The sequence below is a fragment of the Botrytis byssoidea genome, assembly GCF_014898295.1.
Source record: "Botrytis byssoidea strain MUCL 94 chromosome Unknown BBYS_013, whole genome shotgun sequence".
In the NCBI taxonomy this organism is placed as follows: domain Eukaryota; kingdom Fungi; phylum Ascomycota; class Leotiomycetes; order Helotiales; family Sclerotiniaceae; genus Botrytis; species Botrytis byssoidea.
The window spans coordinates 427,781-454,456 of NW_024065854.1; the positions used below are offsets into that span (position 1 = coordinate 427,781).

Here is a 26,676-nt window from a genome sequence, read left to right on the forward strand (position 1 = left end):
TTTTAAATTACTAGAAATAAAAAAATAGTTTTATTCTCTTTATTTCCATATATTATTGTTATAGCTCATTCTCGATTATCTAATTATATTGATTTACTTCTATTATATCTCTCAATATTAATAATAATTATTATTATATATATAATCCCTATTATAAAGCTTGTTTTATTCAAATTATAGAAATCATTATTCAAAATGCTATAACGTGTTTTATTAGTGTATAGATTATATCAATATGCGGGTCACTTATTTTACATACAAAATTTGTCTGTGCGTAACCATACACTTTCTTTATTTATAGATATAATTTTCTGAAAATTTGATACAAAATATTTGAATATATAAAAATTTTAAAAATCTAATTAATTTTAAGAAATTCGAATTTATAAAGTTGTTATTATAAAAATAGTTTTTTTGTAATAAAAATCGTAACAATTTCCTTTTTCTTTTAAAAAACAATGAAATTATTTTATAAAAATTAGATCAATAGAAAACCTAGATTTTAATTTTTTTCTTAAAATCTTTTATTCAAGAAAATAATGATTGATTATTAAAATACTAATATTTTAAAAAGCTTGATTTAGATGGTTTTCGAAATGACCCGCATATTGATATAACCCGCACACTAATAAAACACGTTATTTCGTTTATATATTTATAATCAATCAAAATCACTTTTCAATAAATTTAGGATTTCTATAAAAAAACTCTTTGAAAATTATAAATATAATTAAAATATATCTTTAATTTGATTTAATACTTTATAAATTAATATATTCAAAACTTTCTAATATTCTTTATATTCTTCGATTTAGGAATATAATTTATTATATCTTTTATTGTTGGTTCGAGAAGGATACGAAAGACGTAGCACCCACGTATTGTAGGTCCTGTATGTCTAATTATACTCTATCTAAAGAGCTAGCTATGTAGGAAAGTAGTAGGCCTTATATAGGCACTATTGAAAGAGCTAGTCTCTTTCGCATTCGCTTAATCCCTTTGATACAGTAGCCATTGTATTGAAGTCATTCCTTTGAAGTGAATACTCTTGTTCACACATTTATATTCTTAAATTTAAATAAAAGATCTTTCGAATTTATATCGATTATATATTTAGAAATTATCACGCTAAAAGTGACGCCACCAATAGCCTTAGACTAATTGGGTTTATATAGGCTTAATTCTCTCGTGATAGAAATAATATTCTCTTCTAATTCTAAAAGATTATAAGATTTAGATCGATATTTGGAGTGAGGGGTAAAACCTTTGATTTTATATTATAATATTATATTTGGAACATTATATATCTTTACAGTTTTTCGAATACTTATTTTTTTTATCTTTCTGAATAGCTTTGATAATAAGAAGTAGATAAGCTTCTTGATTATTCGAATTTATTATAAACTATTAATAAAATGTATATTGAAAGAAGAGAAAAGAAATTGAGGTGAAAGTAATCCATTTACTGATATAACTCACTTACTAATAAACCACGTTATATGCATGATTATAAGGACTGAAGCATCAAATGATATCATTATGCTATTGACAATTGACAAAGATTACTAAAAGGACGAACCGTGTGGGTGGTGTAAAGGTGTCGAATATATGGGTCCGTATATGTATGCCCTGTATGTCCACCCCTAAGCGAGAATGCGAACTGGGTAAGCCCTGGCCTTGTAAACGGATTACTCCGTATCTAGTTGCACCAGAATACGCAGCAACTGTTTTTACTTTTCTTTATCCCATGTGGCAGGCCGCTAATCTATATTAATTTTTCCCGCTTCGCATGCTTCTAGATTTCATATCGCAACTCAATCTTTTATACAAGCCTTTTGACATGCGATGTACTCGTGCCACCAGGAAGTATATATGCGACACTTCGCATAAATGCACATACCACAAGATGGTAGACTACAAGAGGACTAACCCGATTTCGAAGGTGGGGTGTTGCATGCTTTCTGGCCGCACGAGCACTATAATAACTCCGACATGTTATCACCTGAATATTAAAAAGGGATGATCTCGTAATTTTTGGTCATCATAGCTTTCTTGAAGACGTCGTGAGAATACCTATGAAGCTCAAAAAATTTTAAGGGTTGTAGCTTCATTAAAGGCCGAAAATGGATCAGTTTCATGCATCAGATTTACAGAATCCATAGAATCGTGATGAGGTTACGTTCTCAACTATCACTAGGGTGAGGGTAGATTGAACCTTGATATATACATGACGCACTTATTAATTTATCAAAAAAGTTAATTCCTACTTACAGTTCAATCGCAACATTTTCCAATCACCATAGAGTACTATGCGGTAACGATACGGTGAAAGAACGACCATTGCATCGGGTGTTTTTGGATGAACTGAGTCAGAGTTCAGTTCATAGGATAGATTGACTATGGATCCCTAGACTTTGTGGAGATTGCTGCTTATCCCCCTCTTTCTGAATTCCCTAGGTCATATCTACATAGCAGTTGCTCCTGCTAATTTACCCGACATAGTGGCATCGCAAGTCATCCGAAATTGAACCCATTTCAAGACTCAGCAGGGATTTTGTGATAACGGCCCAGCGATTTTTCCTCAAGTCAAGGCCACCATGTATTTCATGCTCTGTTGCGGTAGTCTGCTCAAGTTTCTCCTGATAATCGTTCCCCGATATTCGTTGTTCGACGGGTTCTTTGGCCGGAATTTGTTGCACCCGAAAAGCTTTCGAGGCGGGAACGAATTGCAGCTCTTTGTTTGTCTTAAAAGAGATTCATGGTGTTCTAGTAATCTATCGCCCCCTCCCCCCCGCTCATTACTCCCTGGAAGATATGTTGTGATTCTAATTCAGAAGCCCCCAGTACTTGCACTTTAGAAGCATTTTCCTGGGAAACACTTTGAAAGCTAGAGCCGCCGCTGACGACCACTCAATTTTCAAGTACAGAAACGGCATAATCCTAGTGTAGTACAAGTTTAACTTGAAAGTTGAAAGTTAACCATCACCTCAATCATATACAATGCTAGAAAGCTCAAGGTCATCATGTAGGCAATAGTATCAACTTGTCTTCAAGCTCATTTGATATATCTATGTCATCAGCGATTTGCATACCAGTTGAAATTTTGTGTAAGCTGTCGATACACTTTGCGACGAAGGTCATACAATTGGTTTTCTCATACACTTCTAATATTCTTGATATCTTTGATATCGTTTGCAATTGATTAATGTGGCGTTCAAGCGTGCAAAAAGTAAAAAGCTGATCTATCAGACGTAAAGAGAAAACTCCTATTGGCTAGCACATCACAGTCGATGCGGTATCGGAGGAAATGTAAGGCTTTCTAATTGTAAAACATCTTTTTCGTCATTCTCACACACTTAGCAGGGTGAAGCATGGTACAAAATCCTTCGGAAAGTTCTATCTACGTACAGATCAGGTACGGGCACCGTCTCTATAAATTACTTTACCACATATCAAAATCGTCTAATCACCAAAAGAGCAGAGACGTCGCTAATTTTTATCAAAAAGACACGCCAAGTCCTATGTGTTCCCCTAAACTAAAATAAATGAGGCTCTGAATCAGCCAGACGAAGACGGACAAAGATGGACGAAGACGTTCCATTGGCTGCCCTATTTATTATCATTGTTCAAGTTGGAGTCTCTGGAAGAATTTCGCTTTGGTCGATCAGTCCTGGATAGATAGCTACTCAGATTCTATCTTTAGATGCTTCTGCTTTGTGGTGATTGTCGGTATGATTTCAATTTTGCGAGGATTGGTAGTCAAAGTGACATTCTTCACAAACTCGTAATCACATAACTTGATAGTTGCCATGGATGGTCTAGGTGATGAGCATACTTCAAGTTTGATTGTCATTTGGGTGCTTTGATTGCACACGACTAATTGTGATAACATAGGAAACTCGGGCCTCGATACCCCAAGCGCCTCCTCATGAACAGTTCACCACCGACGAAGTTATCGATCGTTCTGCTGAGCAAATTCTGTAGTTTCTTATGAGAGAAACGTGTGGAGATTGTGACGAAATAGATAGAAAAGTTCGCGAAATATGAAAATTGTGCCTAGACGTTTGATACATTGTGAGTATGAACAATATCCCATATGAGTTGAGATACTAAAGTCTTCTATGCCCCTTAGATCTACCCCTTATTGGCGATCATTCGTGCTGGGCACTGCATCATAATGATATTCATGAGCCGTTCGAACCCAATCGTTTAAGATTTGACAGTGTATCTGCAAAGGGAATGGCACTGATTGGTTGTGACTGAGCAATAGGATTTGGGATGCTTTACTATACACGAGTCGAAAGAAATGCAGACTGGGGCATGTGGTTGAGGTGGTATGATAGATTTTGAACGAAAGGGTTGAAATGTTGTTACGATTCCTTGTGAAGGAATCGGTTCATCCGTGTATGACAGAAGCGAGAATTTCTGAAGTAAAAGAGTGGTCTTCGTTGCCTTCAGATATGTATTATTTCACATTTCAAACTCGCACAGAGAGCCGTCAAGTTTTTACTTTGATAGGAAAATTACGCGCTTGTTATCAAACTTTGAGTCAGAAGAAAAAAAAATCATTGTCGCAAACTGTAGCAGAATCGGAGTCAACACATGGAGTCAAACGGGTTTGCAATATGACAGACAGCCAACACGTCTCTCCTGTTTCCTTCTTTCCTTCTTCTTTTCTTCCTTTTAACTCTGGTTCTCTTCTCTCAACAAAAGACTTCACAAATGCAGCGCAACAAAAAACATAAGAATAACCTATAATCATTCAGTGACATTTCAAATATCTGCCATCATCGACCAGTCTGCCTTTACACGTCGAAAAGACTTTCATACTTCGAATACCCGTTCTGCAAGTCTCATTCGATAGTCCACGTCCAGGAACTTCTCATCATCAGCATCAAAGAAGCCCGCTGAGATTTCTAACGCTATCAGCCAGTCACTCGATCAGCAGCGACAGTTATGGCTCAACTCTATCAGAACTGTTGTATTCAGCAAAGAAGATGAAGCGTCATGCGGTACAACGGAAGAGAAAATCCATCACAACCTCCTTGACTACTTCCGCCAATGGTTTGGTCACACCATGCAAACAATAAAGGTTCCAGACTACCAGCAGCTTATCGGCCTCGAGTTTCAAACCGGTAGATATTCACGCAAGGAGCAATCCCCAGGCGAACCATTCCCAAAATATGTCAATCAGCTTCAAGAGACTCTTGATGGTAACAGCCGTAGGAAGTCAATTTTCTTTTCCTTCGAGGGAGGTGGAGAACACAACGATGGGGGTGCATTTATGAATCATCTCAAGAGCCTGAAACACAAAAGTGGGCGCACGGATAAAGGGTTTATGATTCTGGGCGATAATCTAGAGCGTGAAGTTGTGTATCGCACATACATACCCGGTGGACAGAACTTTCCAGAATTGAGTGGACAATATAAACGCAGTGAGGTGGGTGGAAAGGTTATGGGTGGATAGAATTTTGATTCTGAGATTCCATATCACGCCGTCGTGTTGGAGAAGGTCGATGTAAATGGTGATGATGAGACAAATTTGTACGATTTAATGTTTATGAGGATGAATAGGGGTGGTGGCATGAAAGAGGTGGCGGAAATGTTGAAGTCAATGGAGCCACGGTAAAACTGGTAGCGTTCCATTGAATACGGGAAGTCATTGAATAATCTTGTACCGACCTGGAACAGCTAGGTAATCAATAATACAGCATGGATTTGTACTTACTTTGAGTAGCGTACTTTGTGAAGGGAAAGTTCGAGTCTTCTATCATTTGATGTTCTTTGGTCTTACAACAGAGCCAAGAAATGTAGCCTATCTAGCTCCTACTTCTTGCCTAATGATCTGAGCGAGCGGAGACTGACTTGATGTTTGAAACAATCTATGCGGCTTTGTGCTAGTGAAGAATATAGAATGTGTGACAATCATCTCAGGCAGTTGTTCCCATATTGATTACCGCCACCACAAGCAAGTAAACGAACAAACAGACCAAGTTTGTCAAATATGACCTTAACATGTGATTCCGCGAGGTCAAACGCGTTCACCTTCCGGCAATACATTATACCTACTCCTCTATCATAAACAAACAGTAATCTTCCCCTCTTATTCCCAAGAGACCAAGCTGTCTCAACATCGCACCGTAATCCATAGCATCGACCATGGCGCCCGAAGCTATTCCCCTTCGAACCCTCACTACCCTCCTTAACTACGAACGTCTAGTCAGTGATCCCCGCTACAAACAGACCAGTCTCCACAGCAGCACCATCTCAGACCAAACCATGCTTCCTCGTCTGAAAGGAAACGCACTTATCAGAAAGCGACCCGCAAGCATTCAAAAAAATCAACGTTCACACTTTCCACCACGATGCTTCTACTCCCGATTCTACTCAAGATCAAGCTCTAGAAACTTCCACCACTCAAGCGATAAGTACCATCCATCCTTCATGCGATATAGCAACCCGTTCACTTTCCCCCACTCAACTCGAAAACATCTTCTACGAATCTCGAAGCCATGACGCTTGTCACAAAGCTCTAATCCTCTTTAAAAAAAAATTCGCCTTCTGTTCCTCAGACCAACAACTATCCATCCAGATCAAAAACGAAGACGCAGTTCTCATTGACCCTTTCCCACTCTCCATCATAGAGTACAAATTGACCGGTCTCAAACTCATGAGTGTCCAATCTTTAAAGTTGGGGAATGGCGGCGCGACATATATTACGGGAGGAGAAAACGAGGGATTCCATTCTATCCTCGGGTTTCCTAAACCAGGAACGAGTGTAGGTCAGATAGTAAACTTGGATGACTTTTTCGTGGTAGATATGACGCGTATGCAATGGGGCAAGCGAGGAATATTCGACGAGCCTTATTTTCTCGGCAAGGGAAGAGATTGGCAGGATGCTATGGATACTATCTGTGATGATATGAAGGAATTGGGAATTGGAGCATCATGGATATTGGAGAATCAGCATACAGAATTGATGAGAAAGTGCCAAAAAGGGCATGGGATCACTGGAACGATCGAGAAAACGCAGGCTGGTGTGATTACTGTGGTGTGGGAGGAAAGTTGAGTGCATGCGCTGAGTGTAAGAAAGGGGACAAGAAAATTTGGTATTGTGGAGTTGAACATCAGAGGAAAGGGTGGAAGTTACATAAGTTTACTTGTGGGAAGAAGACGACTGCGAATTTGGGGAAGAAGTGAAGATACCAAATCCTCAAGGATATTATTCTTCTACTTTTACTTCCTGATTTGAGGTTTGATATCCCTGTCAGAATTTAGCTTCTCATGCACTTCCGCACAAGAAAAAAGCTAGTATTACAATGAAATTCACCTTACTCACAACTACTCACTCCAAATTCCAAACTCCCACCCAAGAATCCCCTACCCACTCCAAGATTTCCCCACCTATCCAGCGACACAAACTCCCGACCTCTACATCCCCTTCCCAAATCCTCGCTAAACCCCTAATAATGCCCCCAAAATCCATTTTGCATACCATACACAACTCTAACAACCACACAATCCCAAAATTCGCATAGCCTATTAAATCCATCAACCCATCAAACCCATCAAACCCATCAAACCCATCAAACTTCAAACTCCAAACCCTACAATCACAAACTATTCACCACCTCACCTAACCCACTAATCTCCACAACCGTCTACAATAAGAATCACTAAACTCCATCGAAAAAGCGACAAGTAGATTAAGGATCTTCTCTGCTTGAAATTCTAGAACGCAAAACCTAATGTATGTCGTGCGGAGATTCAAATTCCGGACTATCTATAAGTATGTAGGTATTGATGCATATAATACTGAAATCCACAACCCTTCCTCTAGCTCAGTGCTATACTATATCCACGAGACCGAAGCTGATTCCATGTATTTTTCTTTACACATGCTCGAGCGTCTACTATTATATGCTGAGAATCTATCTCGCGCATGGATAACTTGACACCTCATTACTATTGTCATTGAACTTAGGTCTGTATATTAATACGAGCCCAAATAGTGACAACTGAAGCAGCGGCTATCAGCGAAAACTGGCATCGCATCACATGAATAGCAAAAAGGGAAAGATAGCAATGCAAACTTCAAACATCGTAAGCTTCATTTGTATCATGAGTTAATCATGAAGGATATCTCTACATACTATATAGCTTTTTATCAGCCAGTCGTATATCTATAAACGCCTTTTGTTGAAAATGCAACCCTAACACGTTGAATGTGCTTTTACCGCCCTCATATTAACTAACTTGTTGAAACGCTAATCGACATACAAAACTAAAAAAAATGTGAGAATATATTCTTAAAAGAGACCATCAATTTCTCCAGTCTCAGTGTCGACATCGACATTGAGATAGCCTGGTGCGGTAGGAAGACCAGGAATGGTTTGAATATCTGCAGCAAGTGCATACCTAGAATCATATTAGAGAAAGCAATGAAAATATCATGCAAAAGAACTTACAGATAACCAGCTCCAGCAGCCAATCTCACGTCCCTAATTGGAACAGTGAATCCAGTTGGTGCACCCTTGAGATCTGGGTCATGCGACAAAGAGTATTGAGTCTTTGCAATACAAATTGGCAAGTTTCCGAAACCTTGTTTAGTGTATGTATCAACCTTCTTTTGAGCGATCTCACTGAACTCGACCTTGTCAGCTCCATACATCTCTTTACCGATGGCTTCAATGCGGGTCTGGACATCTCCGTCAAGGCTGTAAAGAAGCTTGAAGTTCTTCTCCTTTTCACTTGCAGCGATGACACCCTTGGCAAGGTCAACAGCTCCCTTACCACCTTCGGCCCAGTGATTGGCTGGGATAGCATCTTCAGCACCAGCAGCGATGGCCTCCTCGCGGATAACCTCGATCTCGGCGTCAGTGTCAGTTTCAAACTTGTTGATAGCGACAACAACTGGGACACCATAAGATCTGGCATTAGAGATGTGCTTCTTGAGGTTGACGCAACCTTTGCGAAGAATCTCAACATTCTCCTCTCTGTAGATTTGGTGGAGTGCGGCGCCTGGAGCGATTGGTGGGCCACCACCGTGAACCTTGAGTGCTCGAACAGTTGCAACAACAACGACAACATCTGGAATGAGTCCTGATGATCTACACTTGATGTTGAAGAAACGCTCTCCTCCCATGGTGAAATCGAAACCTGCTTCAGTAATAACAAAACCAGCCTTCTCGTTGTGATTCTCGTCAGGCTCAGTACCAGCGAGCTTAAGAGCAAGCTTATCCGCAAGAACTGAGCTAGCACCGATACTAATGTTTGCGAATGGTCCGGCATGGACGAAAACAGGTGTTCCTTCCAATGTTTGCATCAAGTTAGGCTTGATAGCATCCTTCATTAATGCTGTCAAAGCACCACCTGCACCAAGATCATCACAAGTGACAGGGTCACCATTTCTGGATGATCCAATGACCATGCGACCGAGTCTTTCTCTCATGTCGTTCAAGTCGTTACTGAGTGCAAGAATGGCCATACACTCACTAGCGACAGAGATGTCAAAACCAGTTTCTCTAGTTTGTCCCTTCTCGGTACCAGCAGTACCGACGGTGATACCTCTCAGATGACGATCATTGACATCAAGAACACGTCTCCAGGTGATTGTCGAAGGATCAATGTCTAATCTTGCAAAACGATGAATCTCGTCCTCGGTAAGCTCGTCGGGGTTGGTTTTAGTGATACCAAGCTTCTTAAGTCTGCGGAACATAATAGGCTGGAACTCACGCTTGCCCTTCTTTGCTGGAACGAGACGCTTGTAAAGCGGGCCATCCTTTTGGGTATTTTCGTGGAACATTCTGGTCTCAATAGCAGCAGCCAACAAGTTGTTTGCAGCTGTGATTGCGTGAATATCACCTGTCAAATGGAGGTTGAATTCATCCATAGGAATGACCTGACTGTATCCACCACCTGCAGCACCTCCCTTGATACCAAAGGTTGGTCCTTGACTTGGTTGCCGAACATTAGCGAAAGCTATGCGATCAAGATGACCGGCAATAGCTTGAGTGAGACCCATAGTAGTCGTAGATTTACCCTCGCCAAGAGGTGTTGGGGTAATACCAGTGACAACAACATAACGTCCGTTGCGGCGGTGTTCAAGACGTTTGAGTAGGCTCAAATCAACTTTACCTTTGTATGCTCCATAAGGTTCAAGTTCGTAACCAGCAATACCAATCTCTTGTGCTACACGTGTGATATGCTTTGGGTGTTGAGCTCTTGAGATAGCAATGTCCGATGGGACTGGGGTTTGGAGCTTCAATGGCAAAGGCTTGATAGCTCTGGCCTTTTGACGCTCGAAATAAGCTGTTGCGGATTCAACAACATTCTGCAATAGCATTGCGATAGTCATTGGTCCTACTCCACCAGGTACTGGTGTGATTTGAGATGCAACTTCGGAAGCCGATTCAAAATCGACATCACCAACAAGTCTCTGCCCAGATTTTTTGGTCTCGTCAGGAATAAAGTTGGTACCGACATCAATGACCACTGCACCTGGCTTCAACCACTCTCCTTTGACGAAGTTGGCCTTTCCGATGGCTGCAACAACAACATCGGCGTTCTTGATGAATTGCTCAAGATTTTGGGTTCTGGAATGGCATACTGTCACAGTAGCGTCGGCATTCTTAAGGAGGTAACTGGCAGGGCTTCCCACAATATCGCTCCGTCCAAGAACGACTGCATTCTTGCCCTTTAAGTCAACTCCACTCTCTTCGAGCAAGACCATAACACCTTTTGGTGTACATGGTGTGAAAAGAGGACGCCCGCCACGCTTCGCAAGCTCGCCAATATTCGATGCTCCAAAACCATCTACATCCTTCTCATCAGATACAGCGGAAGTTACGCTGTATTCGGACATGTGTTTTGGAACCGGTAATTGGACAAGAATACCATGAACGGATGGATCATTGTTCAATTGCTCGATTTTGTCGAGAACCTCGGCTTCAGTTGCGCTCTCGGGGAATGGGATAAGTTCGCACTCTATCGCTGCCTAATTACCCATGAATCAGTGTATGCTCGGAAATGATGAGAAATGGTAGCTAACCTCTTGTGCGGCCTTCAACTTCATACGAACATAGGTAGCTGTACCACCATTAGTGAGCCGTTTTTGACAGTTTCCAGTCACAAATACGTACTTGAATCAGAGCGATCACCCACTGTGAAAAATTACATTAGCATAACCTCCTTATCGAATATTTCTAGCAATGTCTTGCGGGCATTTACCTTGGATAATCTTCAATGAAGGCTTAAATCTTGGGTTTGTCTTTTGGGCATCGTCGATTTCAGCATGAATCTTCTCACGAATCTTCTTCGCAATGGCAGTGCCATCGATCTTGGTGGCTGTCATTGTCGCTGGCGTACTTGAGAATTGTCTGGTAGTACTGCTCTGCGGGGTGAAGGGGGATATGGATGAGACCCTTGTGGGGGAGGAAAAAGTTGAGCGGTATGGCTGACCCCGCAATTGGAGTACCTGTTGGGCAGCTTGGACAAATGAAGCTGAAGGGGTTAAAGAACTCAATAGTGCTCGGTGTTGTGTAGGAAGAGAAGCTCTCGATCTAAGAATTGACGAAGAATTGGTAAGAGTGAGGCAATTCAAAGAAGGTAACATGTACACATTGTGAGGATAAACGCGGGCGGCACCACATGCTACTTTGGCTCTTTTGCCGATCAACATTTCTGCACTGCACCGCAAACGAATGAGGTGATTTGATTTGATAGGCGAATGAGTGACAAGATAGAGAGATAGATAGACAGATACAGATATAGTAATAAAATCAAAATTATAACAATAATGAATGAATGATAATTGATGAGCCCGTTGAATGACTACAACAATTTTTTAGTATGTACTTTTAAGCTTTAAAGCTTGCAGTATGAACATATCGGTGAAAGATAAGATGATCAAAGCATTGAGTTAAAAAATGAATAATACACCAAAAAAGCAATCATTTAATCATTCAATCATTCATTCACGCAGATTTCTTCTTTCTTCATGAATTCCCTACCTAGTAGTCTTCTGAAAGGAAAGAATGAGTCAAGGAAATACTCACAGAATGGATAGAATGTCCGGCAATTACCTTATGAAATGTGAAAATCATCCCATTCAAGCTTTCCAGCCTTCTGTGCTCCTCTCTCTACCTATGACTGAAGCATCACTTTATTATTTCTCCCCTCTCTCCCTCCTTCACTCCCCTCAGTAATCAAGTTATTAATATTTTTATGTTGTGTCACAGCTGTGACTCTGTGAGTCTTTGCTACTATTTTTTAAGTGGATCCTCAAACTCGACCCATAGCCAAAGAAGATTTCCTCTCACCAGAGTCACCACACACACCACTTGGCCAAGTCCCGCATCTGTCCGCATCTTCTCTCGCTTATGATTGGTCTTTGATAGCACACATTTGAAGAGTCAAATCCCTAGAGGATATCGAACTTTTTGAGGGGCACAAAGATTATTTCGATCCAACCCTATCTAAATACCAACCGCCAACCTCCAACCTCCATCATATCGCGATTCCAGTACTATCAACACTGAATCGCAAATATGAGGCCCATTCTGTTGCAAGGACATGTCAGTATACATAATGCCCTGCTGGCTTAATATATGACCCCAATTTGCTAACAATCATGTAGGAGCGTGCTCTTACACAAATTAGGTATATAACATCCGTCGAAATAATAAAATACATGCGGTATTGACGAACGAATAGATATAACAGAGATGGCGACATCATCTTCTCAACCGCGAAAGATCAACACATTTGCGCATGGTATGCACACAATGGAGAGAGATTAGGCACCTACCACGGTCATCAGGGAGCTATATGGACAGTCGATGTGGACCCAACAACTACAATCATCGCAAGTGGTGCAGCCGACAACACAGTCAGGTTATGGGACGTCAAGACCGGAAAATGTTTGAAGACTTGGGATTTCAACACTGCTGTCAAGAGAGTCGAATTCAACGAGGACGCTACACAATTGTTGGCTGTTACCGAACAACGTATGGGATTCTTGGGAACGATCGTAGTATTGGACATCAACCTGGACGTAAACGCACCACAATCTGACGACCGAGCTTTGACCATTACTTGCGCGGAGAGCAAGGCTACTGTTGCAGGATGGAGTTATATGTCAAAATACATCATTGCGGGGCACGAAGATGGAAGTGTTTCTCAATATGATGCCAAGGTAAGGATCTAGACTGGTGTTGTATATTCTAGGTACTGACGGGCTTGCTAGACCGGAGAGTTACTCTTCAACACTCAAGTCCACGAACCAGATCTTCAAGTCACAGATCTTCAATGGTCGCCCGATAGAACCTACTTCATCACTGCCTCGAAGGATAAGTCTGCTAAGGTAAATTACATGCACGCTTTCAAGTTTTCAAAACACTAATTCGTACAGCTTGTCAACGCCCGAGATCTCGAAGTCATGAAGACCTACGTAACCGATACTCCTCTCAACAGCGCATCTATCACCCCCAAAAAGGATTTCGTCATTCTCGGTGGTGGACAAGCTGCTATGGATGTCACAACAACGTCCGCCCGCCAGGGTAAATTCGAAGCCAGATTCTACCACAAGATCTTCGAAGAGGAAATCGGTAGAGTCCGTGGACATTTCGGTCCTCTAAACACTGTTGCCGTGGATCCAAACGGAAAGGGATATGCAAGTGGTGGTGAGGATGGTTATGTCAGAGTGCACCAATTTGATAAGGGATATTTCGACTTCACATATGAGGTCGAGAGACAGGCTAGACAACAATAATTTAGTTTATTTGGCTTGTAGGAAAGGTGCATTTGCGGGCGTTTGTGGATCAAATCAAAAGGCTTGTAGAATCCGGAGGAAAGTAGAAAGGATGATTGATGAATCTCTTTCTATAAAGATTTAAATGAGGGAAGCAAGCTTTATTGCAAATAGTCTAGTCTTCACAAGCTGGTGAGATAGATATACTTCTAAAATGAGTATATCATGAAGAATTTAAGCATGACACCACTGTACTTTTCCAATACTTGGTTGGGCAAATGAAATATTCTAGAATAATGTTTCTTGAATGCATAGGATGGACATAAATATATGACTCTAAATTCGTAACAATGAAATGGAGAATCACGAATTCAATAATGAAATGCCACGAGAAAGATTTCAATACGAAGTAGGGATTCTGAGCCGCGCTCTCACCGCCTTCAAAAGCTTTAACTCAATTAGGCATAGCGCCGTGGTCGCAAGAGAATTCTCGTGGAGATAGTTTGGCAAAATCCAAAAATTTTGTTGGACAATCACACTGCATTCTAAAATACTAAAATCCTATCTGCAAAAACATTTATCTATCATATCCACGACACAACCTTTCTAAATAAAACAAGTCGTACGAACTCAAATACAATGGCTGAAATTACAGCACGCAAGCGCAAAGGTATGTATTATTCTATAATGCTTCAATTGATTATTCTGATTTTCAATCATAGCTTCTACTGCTCCTACAGTCCCTGCGGACGAGGTTGCAAAATTAAAGAAGGCGAAGAAGTCACCAAAATCTACTGAAGCCGTCAAGCCCAAAGAAGCCGCCAAACCCAAGGAAGCTGCCAAACCTAAGAAGGCCGCAAAGGTTGTTGAGAAGGTTGTAGAGAAAAAGGTTGTTGAAGAACTTGAAGAACCAGTCGAGGAATCCGAAGAAGAGGAAGAAGAGGATGACCAAACTGAAGCTCTCCTGAAGGGTTTTGAATCGGATAATGATGAGGAAGAGAACGCCAAAGAAGGTGGACTCGAACCCGGTCAAGAAGTTCCAAACGCCCTCGAAAAACTTAGCAAGAAGCAAAAGAAGGCTATCAAGAAGGCTGCTGAAGAAGCTGCCAACGATCTTCCAGGTGTTGTATATATTGGTCGCATTCCTCACGGTTTCTACGAGGCGGAAATGAGAGCTTACTTTTCTCAATTCGGAGATATTCTTAAGATTCGTCTGTCAAGAAATAGAAGAACTGGTGCAAGCAAGCATTATGCATGGATTCAATTCGCCAGTAGGGGTGTCGCAGAAATTGTAGCCAAGACGATGGATAACTATCTATTGTTCAATCACATCTTGAAGGTCAAATTAGTACCTGATGAGCAACTCCCTGAAGATTTGTTCAAGGGTGCCAACCGTCGTTTCAAGAAGGTTCCTTGGAACAAGATTGAGGGCCGCAGATTAGAGCAAGGTGCTGGAGAAGAGCAATGGGAGAAGAGAAGAGAAAAGGCTGAGAAGAAGCGCGAGATCGCCTCGGAGAAATTGAAGCAAATCGGTTACGAATTCGAGGCACCAAAGATAAAATCCGCAAAGGGTGTTTCCAAGAAGCCAGTCAAGGAGATTGAGAATGGCGAAGATGAAGTTGCCGGAGACGGAGATGTTGTCATGGCCATTGAAGCTGCCCCTGCAGTTGAGGAGCCAGTCAAGGCCAAGAAGGTCAAGAAGACCAAGGTCGTCGAGGAGACTCCTACTGCCACGATCACCACAGAGGAAACCACCATCACAACCGAAGCTGCTCCAGTCGAGAAGCCAAAGAAGGGAAAGAAGGCCGCAAAGGCAAAGGCTGTCGAAGCTCCCGTCGAGCCCGTAGCCGAAGTCGAAGCCGAAGCACCAGTTGGAAGAAAGACAAGATCTAAGAAGGCCGCCGTCAAGGTCGTCGAAACCCCTGCTGAAGTTGAGGTTGAAGCCGAGATCGAAACCCCAGCAAAGAAGGTCACCAAGGCTAAGAAAGCCAAGAAGTCCAAGGCTTAAGCTCAAGCTTTCGATTTCTGCGTTTCTCTCTTTTCTTGTAAATTGCTGCTTTGATGATATTCCCCGGTGTTATGGTCACATAAAAGAATCGTCGTTCGTATGTTTCAGAGGGAATGCTTTTAGACATGTCGCTTACTTGCTTGCTGTATTACTTTGATCTGGCTTGCTTGTATTGAGAAGAATATGGCTCGGATGCTCTGATACTTAGTAGGCTAGGCTTAATATAAATGAATAACATATGACATATATGTTATATGCGATGCACTTTTTGTGATTGATCGTAGGTATGTCTTGAGCATATTGGTATTGTGAGATACGACTGAGAAGTTGAATAGTGGTATGAAGTGTAGTGATGAATTTTATATGCGGGGCATTGAAACCTGGACCATGGAACAACAGTAAGAGAGCCAGATAACCAAAATCCAATCTAGAATATAGAGAATCATTTAGCAAAGCTCATCAATATCTATTAAACATGTTATACACTATATTCTATCTACCATATAAGACCCCATCCCATCTATCCTACCAATCGCATTTCGTCACTCCCCCTTCATTCAGAATCATTTTTTTCGACGCCTGGAAAAGACTAATAAGCATGACCGCGCCCCCAAACGCTACACACGCGCCCGCCATCCACGTTCTCCACGTTCTTGTCGTTAATTTTATATAGCATAACGGTGGTAATATATAAGCCAAGGCACACGCACTCGTTGCGCCGATTAATTCGAACACTGCGCCGAGGTCGCAGGTTACGAGACTGAGGATCATAGCGCTGACGACGAGGGCGGAGGTGAAGATGAGATGGAGATGCATGTTGAATGGTTCGCCGGGGAACCAGTAGTTGAACATGACTTCGCGACAGACGAAGGCTTCGAGGGGGAGAGTGGTGAGCATGTTGAGGCCAAAGCAGAGACGGGCGAGGTTGACGAGGGGGTTTGTGGCGGGGAAGTTGTTGAGGACGTTGCCGAGGGTTTTGGAACCGAAGGTTAGGAAGCCTGAGAGGGCCATTAGGAGACAGGCGACCATGGAGATGGAGGTGCTGTAGTGAGTTACGGTGGAGAATCGGTCGATGGTGGGGGTTTGGAGGGAGCCGTAGATTAGGAGGGAGTTGTGGTGGCAGACGAAGGCTGGGGTATGTTAGTTGAGTTGAATTGAATTCGAGAGGGGTGGAAATAAGGGGGTGGAGGCTAACCGAAGGATATTACGCCAATGGCTTGGAAGATGCCATCGTTTATGGTGAGGAGGGGTGTGGTGAATTCCCCTCTATCTTCTTGGGGTACCATAAATCCTTGTGTTACAACTGTGAATAGAATGATCATCATACTGATCAGTGCCAAAGTGCTTGCTTTCGCCAACTGTTGCGAATTAGCATGACTCCTGAATGTTGTCTAGAAAATGTACCTTAGCGATATCCCGATATAAACTCAAAGGATAACTTATTCCCAACACGAAAACTACAATAACAGCCCTCCTGTTCGCCAGTAGCCCCAGCACTGGCACATCTCTTAATCCTGGGAAAACCGCAGTCAAAACATGCGGTATCGAATCTCCCACGATGATACAAAATGCTATCATACCCCCAAACGCAAAAGCCCATTGCGCAACACTAATAGCAATCAATCCCGTCCTCCCAAAACAAAACTCCACTGTCCCCTGGAAACTATCTCGTCCACTCAGCTTCGAATTGATAACAATGAGTCTAATGGTCCAGTCTACCGTAATCGTAAGTGCAATCAGAAGAATAACTCCAGCCAAGAGTCCAGCTTGACGAAATGCGTAAGGTTGTCCGATGATACCGGCTCCGATTATACTATTCGCCATATTCATAAATGCATTCCGCAGATTCGACTTCGGTCGAGATCGTTCGCGTTCAGCCCATGTATGTACATCTTCGTCGTCGTCCCAAGGACTAGAGGCAACAGTTACGGAGGGTGCTTCGATGCCTGTTAGGAGGGGTGTAAAAGATTGAGTTCGAGATGAGGGATGTGCACGTATTTCATCATCATAGACAGGCGGCGCTCCATTACTCGCATTCAATTCGCCATTCGGCGACGGTGGTAAATCGAATCGTACACGATTGGGCGTTCGAGGTGTATGTGTTTCATTATGTCCTTGTTCGTGTGCCTGTCCAGAATGGACTATGATATCTTCATCTTCACTTCCTGCTTCTTCAGCGAGAAGTCCAACATCTTCTTCCGGATTGCGATTCGATGACTCTTCGTTTCTGCGATTGCTGTGCGATTTGGCTTTTGCCATTTTTGCTATCGTGGTAGCATGTTGTGAGTGAGATATTGGATTGGGAGGATTCAATGGTTTGGCCAGAATGCTTTCGTAGCTCAATGCGCCGGTAAATGCGGCCGCAATGCTGCATGCGGGCCTTAGCGTATTTCCAATAATAGCTTGACAGTGAACCCTTCTCATCCATAAACTCTACAACCCTAAATTAAAATCCTACAATTGTTCTTTGCTTATGGGTTGTGTGAAATTATACTCCTGAATATTCACACTCAATTTCGTAAATTATCGACTATCATGCGAAAAGTACTTTGGAGAGGAAATCACACTCTAAAATTTCGATCCTGTCGTTTGTGTCAGAGATGGTCTTCCGTGAGCTATATCTCTGGAATCCGCCAATACTCAGCAAGGCCACTAGAGAGAGTTTTTGCTAGAACTAACCAGCTAATATCTGCACTTAAATCTACGTTACTTGACTCGACTAGACATCATCAAGATGTATCTCGTTCGAAAGTCAAGCAAGCGGACACAAGAGATTTCAATTATTTGAGGTATGGAATAAAGCTCGTATTTCGTCAATTTTCTATCCTCATTTTTGCTATTTGAATGCAGTGTGTTCCTTGATGAGAGCTAGGCTTTTGATGAAGAATGCTACATTCAATGTTGCAAAGAGCTGTTTCTTTTCCCGAATATTTGGTTAAGAAGGTGCGGTCAAATGTGCTGGCTACGCTTTAGTTGAGCTATCCAGAAATAAGTTCACAGCCTTGCTTGATCTTGAAGTAATAGCTATGATGAAATGGACCTTAAGTTCGTCCTCATTATTGGTCGAGTCTAGAGATATCTTTCAAACTTACCAGATTTGCAAGTAGACTGTCCAATTTCGTGCACAAATAATCTACATTGAGACATTACCAAGTGGCACTTCATTGTAGATACACTTCTTTCATTAGCCTCTGAACGAGACTTCATTTTCCATAATTCATCTATTAGATTCACTTCAATATTGTCTCAAGAAAGGCAGGAAAAAATACATAATCAGAGGCTTGGCTATGATCAAATTACGTTGTTAAGCAAATGAATAACCTGTTCCTCATTCATAGAGCCTTACCATCCAGTGGCCATGCGATGTTTTGATGAAATCTCGCATGACTTTATTGAGAGGACGTAAGTATTCATTGACCCAAGTGTTCTTTGGATTCTCTTATAATATGAGAAGACAGGGACTGGAGTGATGAGTTCTCGAGGTAGTGCTTTGAGCAGAATTAGCTGGTCGGAACTCACCATGATTGCCAAAGTGCCTTTGATGGGCAAACATGTGGGAGATTCTCTCTTGGAGATTGGGTCTGACAGAGAGTCATTTTACTTCCAGATATGTTTGTCCATTTGAATACATCAAACCGAATATGTTCGCTACTCTTCTTAATTCCCCACAAAGACAGCTTAAAAAGAGCCTAAAAATTATTTGTGGAGCTCTTTTCCATTTAAGGTTAGTTTATGGGCTTTCCTTGGCACTAACACTAAGCACATTGGCACTTCATGAAACTTCATCTTGTTGTTGATCATAAACGCTGACAAGGAAGATCTAGACTCACTGGAAAGGCTATTTTCAACGCACCAAAAATTATTTATACAATCATAGATCGTATTAAAGCTCTTACCACTGGAGTCAAAGAAATGAATATTTCTACTATCCCCGCAATCAGTCTTACCGACACTGCCGAGGGTATCATCGAACTCATCGACTCACTGGGCCACAGTGATCTGCCCACTAGTCCGCCATCTGTATATATCGACCTAGAGGGAATCAACGTTGGTCGTAAAGGCTCAATTGCGATCCTCCAAGTCTATATCCTCCCGGTCAAAAAGACCTTTCTCGTGGATGTTCACAATCTCCGTGAACGAGCATTTTCCACTCCCAATTCATCTGGTCTTACCTTGAAAGCAATTTTGGAGTCTGAATTCATTCCAAAGGTCATATTCGACGTCAGAAATGACTCAGATGCTCTGTATAGCCACTTCGGCGTAAAACTACAAGGGGTCATCGATCTTCAACTCATGGAGCTTGCAACTCGATCTCACAGTCAGAAATTTCTCAGCGGGCTTGGAAGATGCATGGATCAAGATCTCGTACAGACTCCTGAAGAGCTCGAATTCCGAAGCGCCATAAAGAAGCGCGGAGTACAACTATTTGCGCCAGAAAAGGGGGGAAGATACGAGGTCTTCAATGACAGGCCGCTTGATCCAGCAATCGTGGATTATTGTGTTCAAGATGTCCAACTCATGCCACAGTTATGGAACATTTACAATGCAAAGCTTACTTTAATGGATAAGAGATGGACTACCAAAATTGAGCGTGAAACAAAGGCTAGGCTTCTGTTATCTCAGAGTCCAGACTTTAATGGGAAGGGACAGCATATGGCAAAAGCGCCACCCACGTGGTAGTATATTGTTGGTATTGTTGGTATCGTTGGTAAACAAAATTTTTGTATAGACATTAGATTCTAGCCCTTGGTTGGGAGGTGTGTGTCTGCAGTTAGATTGCTGTGGCCTGTTACTACTACTGTAATGATTCATCGCCACATTCGAGAATAATTTAAATAGAATATGCAATTTACCGCCAAGTGTCTTATCTTCTTGGTTCCTATAGAGACTTTGCGAGGTCATTTTTTTTAGGCCGAGGAATGAATTTCAATGATGTTGCCCTTCAACAATGGGGACGATGTTATGAAATAACAACGAATATTTGAAGCAATCGGGTCAATAGTACTAGCACAAGACTCATGGTTCTCCCATGCTCTTACTTTATCCCTTTGACATACAATCGAGCTTTGTGGGTACTTGCGAGTGCGATTCTTACAATTTCGTCTTATAAAGTGTAGTCCAAACGGTAATGGGTTCTCCCTAAACTGGAAGGGTTTCCCGATCAGTCGAACTTTCCGTTATCATATATGTACCTCCTCCTTTGTACTTTCCCAAATGCTAGGCACACGTTAAGTAGAATTAAGATCTAAATCTTTTCACATATTTCGTTTTGCAATAACAAAACAAAACACAATTCTGGATTACCATAAAATTTTGGTTTCATTGAATTAGTTATAATCCCATCTCGCCCCCGTGGCCTGGGTGAAGATGGGTTCCTCCACTTGTTGTACCAGTCGTCAACCTCCTTCTCCCGATGTAGTCTCACCTCGTCCTGTACGATCACCATCTCTTACTCCAGTTAACACTCTAAGGAAGTCTCCAAGAAAAACGTCCAATTCCAGGATTGGGGAGCTACAAACACAAGTCACTGCATGGAGCTCGGCTACAAAAATGAAAGATAAAACAGAAATCAAAGCCGTTTCCGAAGGAGAGTGTTTCCATGATAGTGATAAAGAAAACGAAATTGTGGTGGTCGGCGAAGCAGATAGTGCCGACGATAGCGTGAACGAAAGGCGACAGGGGGTCAAGCCAATGCTCAGTTCCAACACACTCAAATCCGTTAAAAGCCGTTTAATAAAGACGTTTTCCCGCGAACCTGGAATCGCAAAGGCCGATAAAAGAAAAAGTATAGGGACCAGTCAGGAAGAAGTCGAGCGAAGAAAGGAACTGAGAAGGATAAGGCAAAAGAGAATTGAAGAGGAATTAAGTTATGATGATGGATATGATGAGGATGCTCGGTCTACGAGTACAGTAGATTGTCCTGCTATGCGGACCGACAAGGCTCAGAAGAAGCGATCTGTTCTACCAGAGGACAGTGGCAACTTTCCAATTTTTCGGAAGTGAGTACATTCTTGAAGGTTGACAAAAAAGCACAATTTTAATTGGCTATTCTAGGCAGAGCTCTTCCTTTGGATCGGAGGCAGTTAGCAATGGCAGCAATATCTCCCTTTCTACAAGCAATAATGACAACACAAGTAGAATATCGCTATCAGCTACCAAGCTTGATGACACCAGTAAAGTATCCCTTCTAAAATCAGCAGATCGAGGAAAGTCTCGAACATATTTAGGTCCTGGTGACCCAAACTCTAATCTTCTCAAACCAGTCAATACTCCACCGCGCAGATACAGCTCCCCTGGCCCTTGTCCTACGCCCAGTGAAACCGACTTATTCCAGCCTGGAAAACACCACCTCAGGCAAACAGACAGTGAAGTTTCTGCAATACCTTCAGCATCTCTAGTAGAGGCTCAAAGCCTGCCAAGTTCTGCTACCCTTGATCCGAGCACGGCTTCGAGCTGGCGATTATCATATACTTCTCATCAAAGTAATCGTGGTGCGCATCTTCGAAGGTTAAGTCAACAATTTGAGGCTCCAATTCAATCAGCGACGGATGTTGCAAACGTAGGAACTCAAACACTTCCACGTTGGCTAAAAACTCATGGGCTCCGATCGTCTTCGCAGGCTATCACTACTTCGGAAGGTAGCACTTTACCAAAAGAGCCATCATTCATGCGTCCTCCACGTTCAGATACTGGATTTGGTGGGGTTGATGGAAGTGGAAGCTTTTCAAATATGCATTTGCAGGATATGGATATCTCTAAACGTCTTCTGCAGAGCTCTTGCTCGTCACCACAGCTAGCCAGCTGGGAGGAGCATCACCGTGAAGCTTCCGGAATTAGTACTGCGACACAAAGTCGTGCTAGATATATGCGAAACCCATCGGAAACAATATCAATACCTTCATGCCCATCAATTGCCTTGAGCGAGCTAGTCCCACCAAATTGGGGAAAATTACCAAATGATGGAACTTCCTCATTTTACCCTACCGTACCCAACAGCATCCAGCCTTCACCAGAATGTTCACGGTTTGAGCTATCTCCTTTCATGTCCACAAACAGAAGTATCCCTACAATGGTAGAGCCACAAGGTATGAGTTATTTTGGCATTGCAACGTATTGTTCACTAACATAATAGCAAGTAACTGATGGGATTATGACTCCTCTTCGCTCGCCACTAATGCCAGCAGCATTAGGGAGCGACACCCCTACCACAATCAATGTATCTTTAACGAGCCTTCAAGCCCCTCTAAGCAGATATTCCGCCAAACAAATTGATGAGAGCTCGCTTTTTGCTTCTGAAACCACCAGTTTTCGAGAACGAGAATTGGAATTAAGTCATATCCAAGCACGGTTTGCTTCGTCCGATTCGCATAGACCTCCAAGTACACCAATATCAAGCAAGTTCCGCGAAGAATTCGATATTTCGCTCACTCCTCAACCTAAATCTCCTTTTCAGAAGCTTGTCAGGGCTTGCTCGCTGAATAGAAGTCGTGATGTTGTGGAAGAGGATCCATTACTTGCTCCTCCACCGCATAGATCAGGATTTGGGTATCGATTTATCTCTACTCCCACATCACTAAGTAGAAGGAGTACTGCGCGTCATTCGACACCAACGAAGAAAACTACAGAAAGAAGAAGAACCCCAAATGTTGATGATTCGATCGATACTCCAGTAAAAGGTAAATTCTCTGCATTTCGCAGATTTAAGCGTCTGGCTAGTTTGGGTGGGTACGATGGTCCGGCAGATGATCATAGAGGCAGTAGATCCGAGTCTGGCACTGCACGAAGACCATCTGCGTTGGATGCTAGGCTAGGCTTGGGTGCCGAGATGACCGCAAAGGAGGCTCAACGGAAAATATCCATACCTCCTGGCATACCATCCATCACATTGCCCACTCCCGAGTCTCCAAGTATTAACACAGCTGACACTCATGAACCTGGTGTTTTGGCTCGCATGGCTACAACTATGCATGTCCCGACTCCGGAAATTCACTTACCTGGCCATCTTGGCCGCATGGCCACAACTATGCATATCCCAAATCCGGAACTTCATATGCCTGATACTCTTGCTCGTATTGGTACTGCTATGCATATTGACTTACCTACACCTCACTTTCCTGATGCCTCATCGATTCTTCATACCCCCCATATTGATATTCCAACCCCTCACCTTCCCAGCATTCCCCATATCAGTTTTGGTCATCAAGATTCAGATTCTCCCCCAAAAGAAAAGAAGGGCTTCAATGCAGCACCTGCAATCGCTCCAATTGCTGCACCGAAATCAAAAGTCCAAAGGCCTAGCAATGATCCTGGAGCACCACAGTGGAGAGGCCCACGAGCTAGAAATCGCTCCACGACTAGGGAGGATAGTAGGAGAAGAATGGACACTAGTCAGGATGATTCCGCAGCTGTTTGGATGAGAGCAGTGAAAGGTGCGGTATCAGATAGTTCGAAAGCACGCAAGGATAATCAAGACGGAGACGATATCTTTGGAGATTGGGAGGCACAACTAGCTGGAGTTGCATCTAAATCCAAATACGAAAGCCGAAAATTTGGCTCGAGAGGCAAACCAAAGATCCATCAAATTGAACAATTTCCAGAAACTTGGTGTAGATTTCCCAGCCACGAAAGGAATGCCAGGGGGCATGAAAGTGCGGGTGTAGAGTCAGCTGTTGAAGCAAAGGATTTTGCCATTTTGAGGCCGGGAAATGAGAGTTTGGGAAGATCGGAGCATTCTTATGGTACAAGAAGGAGAAGAAGACCAGGCATGTATGCTGAGAATAGTAGTGATCCCAGTAATTTTCAAGGATTATCTGATGAGGAGCTGGATGCAATTGAAGCTGCAGAGCCGTTCTACAAACGGTGGAGTCATAAAATTAAAATTGCCTGGATGGACTATAGAATTGAGGATGCACAAAAGAAACACGCATTTCATTCGGGGAGCTTGGGAAGGAGAGGTTCAATGACTATGGATGGAAAAGTACCATTTCCCGAACTTGAATTGTTACCAATGAGGGCACCCCTTCCGCCAAGTGAGGTGGTAGATGACGAAGCGGATGATATTGAGGCGGAAAGAAAAAGAGTGGAAGCGATCCAAAAAGCTAAAATTAAGCCGCATTATGAGGCGGCAGATTTGACTCAGAGCAAGGGAGGTGTAAGTGATCTGTTGGATATTTTTAGTTCAGGACCTGAGGAGCCAGCTGAACCAAAGATGCCTGTTAAAAAGAAAGGTCCGAAAGCAAAGAAAGTTAGAGACCCTTATGCATTGGATGAAGATGATGACTTAGGTGGTGGTGGCGGTGGGGATAAGGGCGATGAGGACGAAATACCCAAGAAAAAAGGAAAGAAGGTCAGGGATCCCTATGCAATTGATGAAGATGATGATGAGGATCTGCCATCCGCTCCAAAAAAGAAGGAAAAGGCGAAGAACCCATACGCAATTGATAATGATGAAAATGAGGAGATGCCGCCTATTCCGAAGAAAAAGGGCAAGGCGAAAGACCCATATGCTATCGATGACGATAAGGACGGCTCATCAGACTTTGGTTATGGAGACGAATTGGGCAAAATTGATCAAATCGTGATGAAAGAGGTGCTAAGTGATGATGACACGATTGACCATACACGATTTGAAGACTCGGTCATTAGTTTTCGTGATCCTGAATTCTATCAGGATTGTTTGGTGATGCCCAAAGAACCAAGTCCTGTGCATGTTAAAGAATGTTCTGTACTATCTAGTCATGGAATCATTGAAGAGGAAATCGAGAACCCATCCAAGAACGGCGTGGGCATTGAAGTACAAGTTAAAGAGATTGGCGAGGGGGTTGTCAAGCAGATTGAGAAGTTCAAAACTTGGAATGGCAAAGATTGGGAGAAGGAAATGGGAGGATTCTTGAAAAGAAGAGACACTAGTGTAGGAAGAGATAGCATGAGAAGCGCGAGATCAGCATGGAGTATGGGGAGTCAGGGATCGAGAAATACAGTGAGGAGTGTTGGAGTAGAAGTCAAGAGACTAGAGGATTTAGAGAGGGAAAGAAAAGCTTTGAGAAAGGATGGTGGTCACTTGACAGGAGGTGTGCCGAGGAGGGTCAGAGGAAATAGAGGGTGGGACAATGAGAGAGGACACGAAAGGAGCGCTAGCTTAGGAGGAAGAGTTGTGGGATTCGAGGGACTAAGTGGCTCGAGTGAAACCAGGGGAAGGAGGTTAACGTTTGGAAGTGGAAGGTAGATGGTTGGCTGATACAAAGGGTTAGGTATAGCGCCTTCAAAAGGATTCTAAGCTAGCTAGATCTTTAGTTGGGGAGAAAGCTTTAGCTCTTTTGTTCTCGGAAATCGGGACCGATAATCATTTTCGAAGTGGTCCAGGCCAGGTGCAACGTTTCGTCGGGCGTGGGTGGATATTAACTTGATGCTTTACTGATTGTTAAGGCATTACTTATAAGGCTGAATCCATGTATTAGAGATATTGAGTCTTGAGGACTTAACGATTATTAGGTTTTAAGTGGTATAGCTACCTAGGTTTTAGGCGGAGATCGAGAAGGTCTGGAGGATTTTGGTTGGTATTGTTTTGTTATGCAAGTTATACTTAAGTAGTTGTATAATTCATAGAGGCCACATAGATAGATAAATGATATCTTGTTATAATATATTAAGTTGACGTTGAGTGAGTGTATTCGTGATGATCGTATGACAGATGACGGCTCAAGGGCTATGCTGTAATCGATTGACTATTGGTTGTTGTGGGTGGGGATTAGTCATAGACTGCTGTTGATTGAACGGACTGACATGTCATGAGACCTGTAACATGTACTGATGTTGAAATGCCTAAATGGGGTTTCATGCTTTCACATAAAAATTAGCAGAATTTTCTCCGCCAATCAATGGACGGTTATCAGGAGTTTGATTCGTCAACCATCTGCAG

General features: G+C 42.5%; 8 protein-coding genes across 8 annotated transcripts; 6 read left to right on the forward strand and 2 right to left on the reverse strand.

Annotated features, from left to right (window-relative positions):
* Positions 1-4,602: 4,602 nt before the first annotated feature.
* Positions 4,603-5,467, forward strand: EAE97_006921 (uncharacterized protein; the record flags this gene model as incomplete). The annotated part of the gene is made up of 2 exons (XM_038877434.1): positions 4,603-4,616; positions 4,930-5,467. 2 exons carry the CDS (start codon positions 4,603-4,605, stop codon positions 5,465-5,467), a joined length of 552 nt encoding a protein of 183 aa, XP_038731624.1.
* A 692-nt stretch (positions 5,468-6,159) lies between these two features.
* Positions 6,160-7,069, forward strand: EAE97_006922 (uncharacterized protein; the record flags this gene model as incomplete). Its single annotated transcript, XM_038877435.1, has 2 exons — positions 6,160-6,289; positions 6,315-7,069. The coding sequence occupies 2 exons, from the start codon at positions 6,160-6,162 to the stop codon at positions 7,067-7,069; spliced, it is 885 nt and encodes a 294-aa protein (XP_038731625.1).
* Positions 7,070-8,088: 1,019 nt separating this feature from the next.
* On the reverse strand, positions 8,089-11,988 carry EAE97_006923 (uncharacterized protein). Its single transcript, XM_038877436.1, has 5 exons — positions 11,230-11,988; positions 11,142-11,162; positions 11,051-11,088; positions 8,469-10,996; positions 8,089-8,418 (listed from the first exon to the last, which is right to left on the reverse strand). Exons 1-5 carry the CDS (start codon positions 11,678-11,680, stop codon positions 8,310-8,312), a joined length of 3,147 nt encoding a protein of 1,048 aa, XP_038731626.1. The 5' UTR covers positions 11,681-11,988; the 3' UTR covers positions 8,089-8,309.
* A 427-nt stretch (positions 11,989-12,415) lies between these two features.
* On the forward strand, positions 12,416-14,075 carry EAE97_006924 (uncharacterized protein). The gene is made up of 5 exons (XM_038877437.1): positions 12,416-12,575; positions 12,638-12,660; positions 12,715-13,195; positions 13,247-13,363; positions 13,412-14,075. Exons 1-5 carry the CDS (start codon positions 12,549-12,551, stop codon positions 13,769-13,771), a joined length of 1,008 nt encoding a protein of 335 aa, XP_038731627.1. The 5' UTR covers positions 12,416-12,548; the 3' UTR covers positions 13,772-14,075.
* Positions 14,076-14,389: 314 nt separating this feature from the next.
* EAE97_006925 (uncharacterized protein) lies at positions 14,390-15,758 on the forward strand (the record flags this gene model as incomplete). The annotated part of the gene is made up of 2 exons (XM_038877438.1): positions 14,390-14,420; positions 14,473-15,758. 2 exons carry the CDS (start codon positions 14,390-14,392, stop codon positions 15,756-15,758), a joined length of 1,317 nt encoding a protein of 438 aa, XP_038731628.1.
* A 525-nt stretch (positions 15,759-16,283) lies between these two features.
* On the reverse strand, positions 16,284-18,017 carry EAE97_006926 (uncharacterized protein; the record flags this gene model as incomplete). The annotated part of the gene is made up of 3 exons (XM_038877439.1): positions 16,284-16,888; positions 16,954-17,116; positions 17,163-18,017. 3 exons carry the CDS (start codon positions 18,015-18,017, stop codon positions 16,284-16,286), a joined length of 1,623 nt encoding a protein of 540 aa, XP_038731629.1.
* Positions 18,018-19,399: 1,382 nt separating this feature from the next.
* On the forward strand, positions 19,400-20,438 carry EAE97_006927 (uncharacterized protein; the record flags this gene model as incomplete). The annotated part of the gene is made up of 2 exons (XM_038877440.1): positions 19,400-19,482; positions 19,583-20,438. The coding sequence occupies 2 exons, from the start codon at positions 19,400-19,402 to the stop codon at positions 20,436-20,438; spliced, it is 939 nt and encodes a 312-aa protein (XP_038731630.1).
* Positions 20,439-21,125: 687 nt separating this feature from the next.
* Positions 21,126-25,983, forward strand: EAE97_006928 (uncharacterized protein; the record flags this gene model as incomplete). The annotated part of the gene is made up of 3 exons (XM_038877441.1): positions 21,126-21,757; positions 21,813-22,843; positions 22,895-25,983. The coding sequence occupies 3 exons, from the start codon at positions 21,126-21,128 to the stop codon at positions 25,981-25,983; spliced, it is 4,752 nt and encodes a 1,583-aa protein (XP_038731631.1).
* Between the last annotated feature and the right edge of the window lie 693 nt (positions 25,984-26,676).

Coding starts and splice junctions, on each gene's coding strand:
- EAE97_006923 (XM_038877436.1), bottom strand. CDS start 11,680: ATGTTGATCGGCAAAAGAGCCAAAGTAGCATGTGGTGCCGCCCGCGTT. Junction 11,163..11,229: donor TTCATTGAAGATTATCCAAG/GTAAATGCCCGC, acceptor AATTTTTCACAG/TGGGTGATCGCTCTGATTCA. Junction 8,419..8,468: donor GCTGCTGGAGCTGGTTATCT/GTAAGTTCTTTT, acceptor ATATGATTCTAG/GTATGCACTTGCTGCAGATA.
- EAE97_006924 (XM_038877437.1), top strand. CDS start 12,549: ATGAGGCCCATTCTGTTGCAAGGACAT. Junction 13,196..13,246: donor TTTCTCAATATGATGCCAAG/GTAAGGATCTAG, acceptor CGGGCTTGCTAG/ACCGGAGAGTTACTCTTCAA. Junction 13,364..13,411: donor CGAAGGATAAGTCTGCTAAG/GTAAATTACATG, acceptor TAATTCGTACAG/CTTGTCAACGCCCGAGATCT.